The 13,043-nt window shown below is 44.6% G+C and overlaps 1 protein-coding gene across 2 annotated transcripts; it reads left to right on the top strand.

The window, feature by feature from the left end:
• Positions 1–1,254: 1,254 nt before the first annotated feature.
• On the top strand, positions 1,255–12,684 carry lipt1 (lipoyltransferase 1). 2 transcript variants are annotated; one of them, XM_056301223.1, is made up of 5 exons: positions 1,255–1,333; positions 1,451–1,775; positions 6,314–6,458; positions 6,663–6,884; positions 9,842–12,684. In XM_056301223.1, the coding sequence occupies exons 2-5, from the start codon at positions 1,620–1,622 to the stop codon at positions 10,258–10,260; spliced, it is 942 nt and encodes a 313-aa protein (XP_056157198.1). In that variant the 5' UTR covers positions 1,255–1,333; positions 1,451–1,619; the 3' UTR covers positions 10,261–12,684. The 2 variants fall into 2 exon arrangements, with proteins under 2 accessions (XP_056157198.1, XP_056157199.1); XM_056301224.1 differs by having other exon boundaries at positions 1,260–1,287.
• Positions 12,685–13,043: the final 359 nt, after the last annotated feature.

The raw sequence follows: 13,043 nt of genomic DNA on the forward strand, positions 1-13,043 counted from the left end.
TCAGATGTTGTTCCTGAAACCTGCTGGAGCCACTCTCCCAGTTTGGGGGTCACAGCCTGTAATGCTCCTACTCCCACTGGGACTACTGTGGATTTCACCTTCCACATCTCTCTCACGAACACTTAACAGCATGGGGCAGTAATGGACACTTATTATGTAAATATGACACTTTGTAAACAGGCCCGTCTGGTCAATATGTCTCACCTACATATCTACCTCCTTAAACCAGTTGTGCATTACAAATGTATAACTGTAAATACACATACAACTGCCGTATACTGGTTATAAATTATTACTGTTATAATTAGAACACAATTATATAATAGATAATATATGGCACATACTTTAGTATATAAGTATATAACATAGTATACAAGCAATTTAATATAATGTACAAGCATAATAAGTTATTAATTATTCAGCCATTGTATAGTAGTGACATACCTAGCCGTTGTGCAAACATACTTATTTCTTTTGTTTTTCTTTTTTTAAGTGATATATATACACGTACTAGAAGCGGCTGTAAACCGGTTTCAAATTCCTTGTATGCATAAGCACGTTTGGCCGGTATAAGTTGTAGTCTTATTTTTGATCCAGTAGATGGCAGTAGTGCTACATTTCAGATGCAAACCGCCTCTAAAAACCGAAAGCGGGGAAGACGCAGACGAAGAAGCAGAAGAAGCGCATACAAAGGAGGAAACGAAGTTTTTTTTTATATATATATTTTTATTGAACATTGTTCATATCCATGTACAGATTCTTGAAGAAAGTTAATTGTAAAACAAACATGGCATATATACATTCCATCCAAAAATACATAGATAGGAGGAAACGAAGATGACGTTGCCAAATCCGAAAATGGAGATGACGGAGAAGACGACGACGAAGAAGAAGACGAAGGACACGAAGAAGACGACAAATACGGAGAAGAAGGAGACGAAGAAGACAACTAAGCAGAGACGAAGAAGACGAGTTTTTTTCAATTTTCTTTTTATTAAAGACTTCAAATAAACAAATACATCAAGCAAAGCCAGTATACTCTATAACAACAGAGTAGACAGTACATCAAACATATCAAAGACAATGAGGAACAAAACAAGGAAACAGGAATAGAAAATTAAAAAGATAAAATAAAACAAAATAAAATAAAACAGGACATTACGATAGTCCAGAGGTTAAATTACACGAAGAAGAAGGAGACGAAAGGGAAGGAGGAGACGAAGAAGAGAAGACGACGACGACGGCGTCGAAGAAGAAGACAAGCGGAAAAGGAAGAAGAAGAAGAAGGTTTCACGCGTATTCTTTGTAAACTAGTGAATAAAGTCCCCTTCAGGTCTTTACTCGCATTCTATTACTGCTCAACAACTTTGTGATGATCTTTGAGAATCAATTTCCCCCCTTTTAACGTTCAGAAAATGATTTTACGGACGCTGTGTTTTTTCCGGCACAGAGCGGCAGTTGGTCCGCGGCAGGGTGGCGCTCTGAGCTCCCTGCCCGTCCTTCAGGAGGGCGGTGAGCCGGGACTCGTCCTCCAGTCCTTGTCCTCGGATGTCTATCGGAACCTGGCTCTCGAGGACTGGATCCACCAGAACGTGGACCTGCAGAACCGGAACCTGCTGATGCTGTGGAGGAACGGGCCGGCGGTGGTGATCGGCCGACACCAGAACCCGTGGCAGGAGTGTGACCTGCGGCTCATGAGGAGCAGAGGAGTCCCGCTGGCACGGAGGCGCAGCGGAGGAGGGACGGTGTTCCACGACCAGGGCAACGTCAACCTGGTGGGTAGTCACCTCTTCCATCCCGAATGACCAGTGGTGCATATTTCACACGGGATTTCTATTCGACTACTACTACAATTACGACCACTACTACTACTACTACTACTACTACTACTACAATTACTACCACTACAATTACTACCACTACTACTACTACTACTACAATTACGACCACTACTACTACTACTACAATTACGACCACTACTACCACTACTACTACTACTACTACAATTACGACCACTACTACCACTACTACAATTACGACCACTACTACTACCACTACCACTACAATTACTACCACGACTACTACTACAATTACTATCACTACTACCACTACAATTACTACCACTACTACAATTACTACCACTACTACTACTACTACAATTACTACCACTACTACTACAATTACTACCACTACTACAACTACTACAATTACTACCACGACTACTACTACAATTACTACCACTACAATTACTACCACTACTACTACTACAATTACTACCACTAATACTACTACTACAATTACTACCACTACTACTACTACAATTACTACCACGACTACTACTACTACAATTACTACCACTACAATTACTACCATGACTACTACTACAATTACTACCACTACTACCATTACTACTACGGTAGGTTTGTTGTTACCAAAAAAAGAAGAAAAAAGAGGAGGGATCCTGTGCATGCGCCTATATTTATACACACAGGGTGTTTAACTCATATGTCAAGCACGTTTTCCAGCCCAATAAGTGCGCAAAATCCACACTACTTGATGAAAAACATCACCCAGATATCAATGCAAATTAGTTCATAAACAACAGCAACAGTATTGTGGCTCACGCAGTACGACATGTACACAATATTGTATAACATCCATCCATCCATCATCTTAACCGCGTCTCCTGCTCTCAGGGTCGCAGGGATGCTGGAGCCTATCCCAGCAGTCACTGGGCGGCCGCCACAATAGTTTAAGTGTTCACCTGTGCGCTAGAACACAGATACGAGGTGACAGAATACATCCTAAAATGCAGCGATAAAACTGTATACCCCTTTCTGCCCTGAAGATAAAGAAAACAAAGGGACATCGCAGACACCAAAAATAATAAGGTCTTGCCTAATTTGGTAAACTACAAAACAAGCCTTGACAGTATGCCATATTACCGTATACCTCTCACACACACACACACACACACACACACATGAGAGAGAGAGAGAGAGAGAGAGAGAGAGAGAGAGAGAGAGAGAGAGAGAGAGAGAGAGAGAGAGAGAGAGAAGCAGTGATCAAGCGAGCTAGGGACTGAATGAAGAGAGGGAGTGGCAGTAGTGAGAACAAACGTTTTTCGAAGGTTTTGAATCACAGCAACGAGAGGTTGGTGATCATACAGTCATCACTGCACAAAATACATTTTAGGCTGGTAGCAGCAAGACGGAATACCTATGTGTGAATGAGAGGGAGGACAGTGGAATGGTGAGGATGCAAGGAGCAGAGCTGATGAAGGCGTATTAGTTTAAATACTTGGGGTCAGCTGTCCAAGGTAATGGGGAGTGCAGAAGAGAGGTGAAGAAGAGAGTGCAGGCAGGGTGGAGTGGGTGGAGAAGAGTGTCAGGAGTGATGTGTGACAGAAGGGTACCAGCAAGAGTTAAAGGGAAGGTTTACAAGATGGTAGTGAGACCAGCTATGTTGTATGGTTTGGAGACAGTGGCACTGACAAAAAGACAGGAGGTGGAGCTGGAGGTGGCAGAGATGAAGATGATAAGATTTTCACTGGGAGTGATGAAGAAGGACAGGATTAGGAACCAGTATATTAGAGGGACAGCTCAGGTTGGACGGTTTGGAGACAAAGCAAGAGAGGAAGGTTGAGATGGTTTGGACATGTGTGGAGGAGAGATGCTGGGTATATTGGGAGAAGGATGCTGAATATGGAGCTGCCAGGGAAGAGGAGAAGAGAAAGGCCAAAGAGGAGGTTTATGGATGTGGTGAGGGAGGACATGCAGGTGGCTGGTGTGACAGAGGAAGATGCAGAGGACAGGAAGAGATGGAAACAGATGATCCGCTGTGGCGCCCCCTAACGGGAGCAGCCAAAAGTAGTAGTAGGTGGCTTTGCACCAAGAACACAAGGCAGGTTCAATGTCCTCCTTGATGTCATCAAGTACAGCAAGAATTGTTTGACCTGGCACCCTGTAACTGCAAATGATTTCAGTGTCAGTTAAATCAAAAAGTGATTTTCTCCTGCGAAATATCGGCTCACGAGCACGCCTGGCGTGACGATGCCTTTGCCTGGCTGCAGTCACTGCTGCCCTGATCACTGGAAAGTCTGAGCATGAGTTACCACCAAGTCTCTGAAGATGCTGATAATTGTCAGTGTGTGTGGCTATTAGTGCTGGAGTTTTGCAATGAGGCTCATTTGCACAGAAAGGGGTAAATTTTGCAAAGCAGCGCAGTTAGGGGTCCATCTCACCCTTTGAGAATTACATGGTTTCTTTTAGTCTTATTTGTCCAGGTTTAGGGGCTGCAAAAGCCGCACACTTCTGTTATGAATTTGTCCGTGAGTGTTTTGTCGGTGATTATTTGGGGTGCTTTAACTGTGTGCTGTCCCTTGTGCCTCTTGGCACTTGGCCCAACAATCATGTCACTTCAGTGACGTTGTTGGTGACCTGATCCAGCGGCTCAGTCGTGCCAGTCACGATGATCACTCGAGTCAGTCAGCAACATTCACGTTTGTAGGGCTGGCCTGTTGGTCCGGTCCAGCCAACAAAACACCCAGCAGGTGTCACCAGACAAACGCCTCTAGGTACCAGTGTGGTGGTCGTCAAGGAGATGGGCATACTGCGACCTCGATGGGAGACCCCCTGAGGAGAAATGGGGTATATGCTCCTCTATATTTTAGTGGCTTTTAGACTGATATGTTATATACTGTAAGTTGACAGAAAGAGTATACCCGCGTATACCCTCCACTACACCACTGCCAATGACACTTTACTGATCACGTACCTCAGGACTGCTCAGAGGACTGGTGAAGAAAACGACTCAAGTCAAACTATTTCTGTTCTTTTCATGACTACAAACTCCAAATATGAAATCTCCTTTAGTTGACACAGCCCATATCCCTGGAACCAACCTGGACAAACACACTGGATGAACAGACCACATTTCTTATGCAAAGTAAATCTCTAAATAAAACACCCAGTATCACTAACACTTAAAGGTAGAACGAGTAGGACTTTCCTAGTCTCTCTAAATCATCACTGATTTCCCGCTAGACATGTGTGGTGGTGTCTGGATCTGCAGGGTTAGAGTTAGGGTTAGGGTTAGACCTTGTCCTCTGCCTGTATCTTATTATTTTGCTGTGTATGGGGCGTTTCTGGGCATTAACCTTTGGGCAGAGAGACTCTATAAATACGTAGTGACCAGGTGCAAGATTGAGAATGTAAACACGCATCCAAGGGGAAGCTACGACAATGGCGGCCACCACGCCGAAAATATAGCGAGGTGAAACACCAAGCGGACAAAGCTCTTTCCAAAACGAGAGTGAATCTGGGGTTGGCTTTCACCTGCTGGCAAGCACTGAGGGAGAAGATGGGGATGAAGAGCAATGCTGAGTTGGCCCGTACACTGGGACGTGTTCTGGAGACTGTGATCAGGGGGGCGTGTCCTTCTGGTGTCGTTGTGCTGGGGAGGAGGGGGCTTTAAATATTGTGTTTACAAACTCCAACCAACAAATCCGACTCATTCTAGAATTATTCACACTACATTATGCACTTAGACATTTGCAGGATTTAAGTCACTTTTTCTAAATTTTGCGATGGTTATTAAAATTAAAATAGCAAAGCAGAGGGCGTCCAGGTAGCGTAGCGGTCTATTCTGTTGCCTACCAGCACGGGGACCGCGTGTTCGAATCCCTGTGTTACCTCCGGCTTGGTCGGGCATCCCTACAGACACAATTGGTCGTGTCTGCAGGTGGGGAGCTGGATGTGGGTATGTGTCCTGGTCGCTGCACTAGTGCCTCCTCTGGTCGGTTGGAGCACCTGTTCAGGGGGGAGGGGGAACTGCGTGATCCTCCCACGCGTTACGTCCCCCTGGTGAAACTCCTCACTGTCAGGTGAAAAGAAGCGGCTGGTGACTCCACATGTATGGGAGGAGGCATGTGGTAGTCTGCAGCCCTCCCTGGAACAGCAGAGAGGGTGGAGCAGAGAGCAGAGACCGGAGAAAAATTGGGAGGGGGGGGGGTGTCCAAATACATTTTAAAAAAAGCAAAGTAGAGTATTTTATTTCAAATCAACTCGAAGTAAAAGTACTATGATTTTATTATACTCATGTTGATGATGGAGAAGCACTGTAAGTAGAGTAGTTGTAATTCATTACTTTCCACCGCTGCATGAAAATAACACCCCGTATACTGTTTCATCACATCATCATGTCATTGTTTAGTGATCTACTTAAGTTCAGTGTTGTTATTTCTTTACATGTTGGGTAAATGTGTTGAAATACTTTTTTTTTTCTTTTGTGACAATTATTTTTTGTTGGAAAGACTTTTTTCACCTCCAAGAAAAACTATGACCGACAGCGAAACCTGCGAGTTGTGACCACGGCTCTCCAGAGTCTGAGACCGGAGCTGGACATCAGGGCCACCGACAGACTGGACATTTTACTCAATGGGAGATACAAGATCTCAGGTTATTAATTAATGCGTTATAGTAAAATCTCAGGTCCTGGATTAAAATATCTATTTAGATTTGTTTTAAAGTTTCACCAACAAAACCTCTTTGTCTCCCTTTTCCTTTCCTTCAGCTCTGTCTTTCATCCAGTCTAGTCTACAAAATATGTTGTCAAAGTTCTCGGGTGATGTTATAAAGAAAATGTACTCTGTGTTCTTGAAGGTACAGCTGCTAAGCTGGGGAGGACGGCCTCCTATCACCACTGCACCCTGCTGTGTTCCGCTGACCGCGCCTTGCTGTCCGCACTGCTCAAACCCTCCTGTCCAGACATTCAGAGCAACGCCACGGCCAGCATCCCCTCTCCTGTCACCAACCTGCTGGATGAGGACCCCACCCTTGACCCTGACATCATCCTCAATGCTGTGGTCCGACAGTACAGCACAGGTCAGTGTGTGGTTCTGACACACGGATGGACACAATGCAACAGAACACATTGAAACACATTACAGACTTGCTAGAACATAGTGAAGGGGGCAGTACTATAGGCAGAGGCATGGGGGCGCTATGGGTTCCCCAGTCTCACCTGTAGTGGCCAACTTGTACATGGAAGTGGAAAAGAGGCTCTGATGTCCTATTCAGGGACACCACCTATGTAGCCATTGGTTCAGATTTGTGAACGACACCTGGGTTAAAATTAAATCTCAGGATGTAACACATTTCACCGACCACATGAACTCTGTGGACACCACATCAAGTTCACCAGGAGGATGTGGAACATGACAGGTTAGTCTTAGACGGTGAAATTGGATTGGCGATGGGGGACATTTGATTGTTGATGTTTAGCGTAAACCAACACATACTGATCAGTACTTAAGGTTTGACTCTCATCATCCACTGGAGCACAAACTAGGAGTCATCAGTACACTGGACCACCGAGCTGACAACGTCCCCACCGACACAGCAGCCGGGGAAGGGGAGAAATCCCAAATTAAACAGTTCCTGGTTAAGTGTGGTTATCCTAACTGGGCATTTGTCAAAGCCAGGAAGACGCCCAAACAGTGCACCAGCTGATCCAAGAGAGAAGGACAACAGCTGTCTAAGTACAAACCAGTGGTGATTCTGTATGTGGCGGGACTGTCAGAACAATTGAGACGTGTATTTTCCAAACACCGCGTCTCAGTTGCTTTCAAACCCCAAATCACGCTGCACCAGAAGGTGGTCCACCCCAAGGATCAGGTCCCCCGGCACAAACAGAGCAATATAGTGTAGCTGTTAAGTGCCAGGAGGATTGCCGTGACTTGTACATCGGGGAAACTAAACAGACGCTGGCCAAGAGGATGACACAACACAGGAGAGCTAACACATCAGACCAGGACTCCACAGTCTACACCATCTACAGGCCAGGACTCCACAGTCTACACCATCTACAGACCAGGACTCCACAGTCTACACCATCTACAGGCCAGGACTCCACAGTCTACACCATCTACAGGCCAGGACTCCACAGTCTACACCATCTACAGACCAGGACTCCACAGTCTACACCATCTACAGGCCAGGACTCCACAGTCTACACCATCTACAGGCCAGGACTCCACAGTCTACACCATGTACAGGCCAGTGGCCACTCTTTCAGGGATGAGGATGTGCACATCCTTGATAGGGAGGAACGCTGGGTTGAACGGGGAGTCAAAGAGGCCATCTATGTGAAGAGGGAATGACCATCCCTGAACTGAGGGGGGGGGGGGGCTAAGAGTACATCTGTCACCATCTTACCATGCTGTGATTGCAACTATCACCCAGTCCTCTGTGAATAGTACACATGACCACTGTAACTCTAGTTAATGGTCACACCCATATTTGCATATGAAACTGGCCGGTGGTTTGGGTCGTTATGCCGCTGTATTGTTTATAAGGGTGGGGTACCTGCAGTCACTATATTGTTTATAAGGGTGGGGGTACGTGCAGTCACTGTATTGTTTATAAGGGTGGGGGTACCTGCAGTCACCGTATTGTTGATAAGGGTGGGGTACCTGCAGTCAGCTGAGACTGAAGAGGTCACTTGCTGTCAGTTAACGTTGTGTCCAGATGAGCTGATTCATCTTCTGGGACGTCCGTCCCCGGAGTGTTGAGTGCGCATCAACACGTCACTGTGTGTATCGTTGAAACCTTCTTCTACTGAGGTGTGTCGAAGCCGCGTGTCTTCATATGAAATGCACGAAGACATGATTTTCCAAACAGAGTCTAGATTCACGTTCAAGCTGCATGTGATGCTGATCATGTACCAGCCAGGGACTCGTGACAGCTGCAGTGACGAGCCAGTGAGTTTGCTCCATGTTTGACGTGTTGTTTGCGTGTTTTTCTTTTCAGGAGATAGTAATGAAATTCCAGCACCAACATTCTGACCAATGAGGGAACGGTTTCTTTTTTATATATTTTGGGGCGTTTTTTAAATATTGCCATGTGAGAACAAACTGAGCCAGGGTGGGAGTGCAGCATTAGAACAAGTCCCTGATTCAGAACCAAGCAGACGGGACTGGAGGTGTGGAAGTGCTCTGAGATGTCCTTTGAAAGTGTGAGATGGTGGTGGGCAAGTCAAGTCAGTTTTAATTAATATAGCCACTATCACAAATTACACATGTGCCTCAGGGGGCTTCACAGCAACACAACTTCCTGTCCTTAGACCCTCACATCAGATAAAGAACAACTCCCTAAAACCTTTTAACAGGGAGAAACAACAGGGAGAGCACCAGAGGAGGAGCTCTCTCCCAAGACGCACAACCTGCAATGATGTTGTGTTGACACAACTTACACAGTACAACATTGAAAGAGGATAACACAGTTATAATGGACTTACAGAATATATGATGAGGAGGATGCCAAGCAGTGTCCAGATGCCACCCGAACAGCCCAGGACCCGAGCCATGTGACCAGCATCACCATGGAGACCTGACAGGGGAACAGACTACACATGCACACAGAGAGACTCACATCACGCCATTCACATCACACTCACACACGGGAGAAGAGACAAGAAACATCAGTCACGTGGGAGTGAGAGAAGGACACAACATTGAAACAGGATAAAAAGCAGATGTAACCGAAGAGATTAAAACACATGATGACCTACCAGGACAGAGTACAATGTACTGCAGACGTACTAGTATATCATGGAGAAGAGTACAACCTTCCTCTTTCAGGCTTGCCAGTGGCGTGTTCTCTCACACAGGTTGAGTGTGTCCATATGAAGTGTGTCTCGTTTTGGCAGTTATTCTATGTTGCTGTGTTGGAGAACGTAGCATGCTTGTAAACTCCTCTGGGACTGCATGTGATTCAGGGAGATGGAAATGAAGTCTGACCTGACCATGTACATTCTTTCCTGTCCTCTGTTCTGTGGTTAGAGTTTGGCTGCAGTGGTCTGGTGAGACCCATTGACCCGAGTGACGAGGTGATGTTTCCAGGTATCGACAAGATGGAGGAGGAGCTTCGGTCCTGGGAGTGGAGGTTCGGCAGAACGCCCCGGTTCAGCATCCACACCTCACTGGAGCTGAGGGACGACACGCCGCCGTCCTGTGTCACCGCAGCCCTCAGCATGGAGGTGAAGAACGGCGTGATTGAGCGCTGTGAGGTCCAGGTCCCCTCACACTGGCTCCCGGAGGAGCTGTGTGAGGAGTTTGGATCTCTGCTGGTCGGGTCAAGGTTCTGCCCCGCCAACACAGCCGCAGTCGCTGCCACGATGCTGAGATCTGTGTGTGAAGGGAAGGAAGTGGAGAGAAGGCTTCATCAGCTCTGTCAGAGTGTAATTTCTGTGATGGGCTGACACTCTGAGACCTAAATGCTCCATTCAGACTCATATCTGATGTCAATGTGAACAGTATCCATCCTGAAATGACTTGCATGTACAAACCAACAACAAAAAACTGCTTGTGAGTGCACTCAGAAATCTCAGCAGCATATTTGTCTGTGTTTTTATGGGTTTTTTAGGTTTTCTGCTGGGAATAAAACATTCAATCACCATCCGGTTTTCACCCTGGCCTCTGGTCATCATTGCTGGAGGTGTGTGGGAAGCTGTCACCATTTATGATGAAAAGGAACCAGATGGAGTACTAGAAGTCTTTCTTAAAAAGTTTCAACCAGTCATGGACAAGCATGCACCATGGGTTGACAAGGAGTTAAAGGACCACATGTCTCTGAGGGATAAGGCAAAGGAAATGGAACAGAAAAGTGGTAGTATAATTGACAGACAGAAATACTGTAGATTAAGGAATTATGTTACAAAGCTCAACCAAAAGAAAAAAAAAACAATATTATGCTCTACAGTTAAGCAGAACAAGGAATGGTGGGAAAAGGCTTTGGAGTACACTGAACAGTATAATGGGACAAAACTCATCTTTACAAGCCACCTGTATTGATTGCTGAGGTACCTTTATTACTAAAACCCAAAGAAATTGCAAATTATTTGAATGACCATTTTAAAAGCAAGGTATATGAATTAAGGAAAGACTTATCCCATGGGACAGATAATAATTTATCCATTTATAACATAAAAAAATATATGAGCGATAAACCATGTCATTTTGAGTTCAATGAACTAAATACAGAAACGGCTGAAAAATTAATTAAGTTAACATGTAATGACAAACAACCAGGAATTGATAATACAGATGATAAACTGATTCGAATAGCTGTTAATTACATTGCACACCCTATCTGTCACATAATGAATACCAGCCTGAAACAATCGATCTTTCCACAGGCTTGGAAGGAAGCAAAAGTCATACCATTGCCCAAAGATAAGAAAACATCATTTAGTGGCCTAACAGCCGCCCCATAAGCTTGCTATCAGCTATAAGTAAGATCTTTGAGAAGGCAATTTTTGATCAAATACAAGAATATTTCTCAGCAAATAATCTGATAACAGATTTTCAGCATGCCTATAGAAAGGGACATTCTACATGTACAGCTCTAGCCCAAATGACAGATGACTGGTACAAAGATTTGGACAGCAAAATGATCTGTGGTGCAGTCCTATTAGATTTTACAGCAGCATTTGATGTAATTGACCACAAGCTCGTTCTTGAAAAGCTGGAGTCTTGTGGTTTCAGACCATCTGCAATGGCCTGGATGGAAAGTTATTTGATGCATAGATCACAGAGAGTCTTCTTTAATGGAGATTACTCAGATAGTGTATCTATAGAGTGTGGAATTCCTCAAGGAAGCTGCCTAGGTCCACTTATGTACCCCATTTTTACAAATGATTTACCCCTCGTACTAAAAGATGCTAAATGAACGATATATGCAGATGACACTGCAGTGTATGCATCAGCAACAACACCTGCTGAGTTAAATGCCATCTTGAATAGGGAGCTAGATATAATCTGGAAATGGGTCTTTGAAAACAAAGTCACACTTAATGCAACTAAAACGAAAAGCATTATATCTGGTTCAGATCATTCTCTTAGGAAAGAGCCAGAGCTAAAACTCTTTATAAATAAAACACCAATCCAACAAGTAAAGGGAACTAAGCTCCTAGGCATCATTCTTGACAATAAGCTGTCCTGGTCAAAACACACTGACGTTGTAAACGGAATGGGTAAGGCATTGGCAGTGGTAAGGCGATGCAGACAATACCTTACACCAGAATTGACTAAAATGGTAATAACCACTATTGTTCTCTCACAGCTCGACTATTGCCAAATAATATGGGCGAATGCCATGAAAAAAGATTTAAGCAAACTCCAGTTGCTACAGAACAAGGCGGCGCGCCTTGTTCTCCAATGTCCATACAATACGAACATCAACAGCATGCACTTCTGTCTACAATGGTTAAAAGTTGAGGACAGAAGGAATGCTGCACTTCTATCACTATTTAAACAGCAAATAAAGAAACACCTTGGAATGTTATATTTGTAGGATGCAAAATACATGCTCATACGTACACACACACACACACACACGCCACATACAGGACAGGGTGAGGTGTGATTCCAACTGAATTGTATAGCCTGGATGGTTTCAACAGTTTGTACATGGGAATGATTTATGTGTGTGTCTCTTTGCTGTTGGATGATGACTTGCATATGTGTACTGTAAAGTTTAATGTAGGTTTTGCTATTTTTGTTTGTTTTGTTTCTCTGTCTTGTTTTGAATGTATTGTTTTTATGTGGACCCCAGAAAGACTAGCGGTGCTTTAGGGCACAGCTAATGGGGATCCTGATTAATAAAATAAACTAAACTGTCATGCGTTTCATCGCATCATATTCATCATACGTACCGTCGTATCTGTCTGGCCAGCTTCATTTGGAGTGTGTATGTAATTCTACTTGGTGTCAGAGTTTCTCTACTGAGGCAGGAATAATTTACACCTTTTTTATCTGTCAGAAAGATCATCATGACACTCAGGCGAATGTTTCTAAGAAGGTGAGATTCGGTATATTTTTTGGAGACGTTTAAAAAAAATTGGGCGGCACGGCAGCCCAGTGTTGCCTCACAGCAAGAAGGTTTGCATGTCCTCCCCGTGTCTGCGTGGGTTTCCTCCCACCATCACAAAGACATGCATGTTAGGCTTCATACTGCTGCCTGTGCCCCTGAGCAAGGGAGTGG

This window comes from Lampris incognitus, chromosome 21 (genome assembly GCF_029633865.1).
Source record: "Lampris incognitus isolate fLamInc1 chromosome 21, fLamInc1.hap2, whole genome shotgun sequence".
In the NCBI taxonomy this organism is placed as follows: Eukaryota; Metazoa; Chordata; class Actinopteri; order Lampriformes; family Lampridae; genus Lampris; species Lampris incognitus.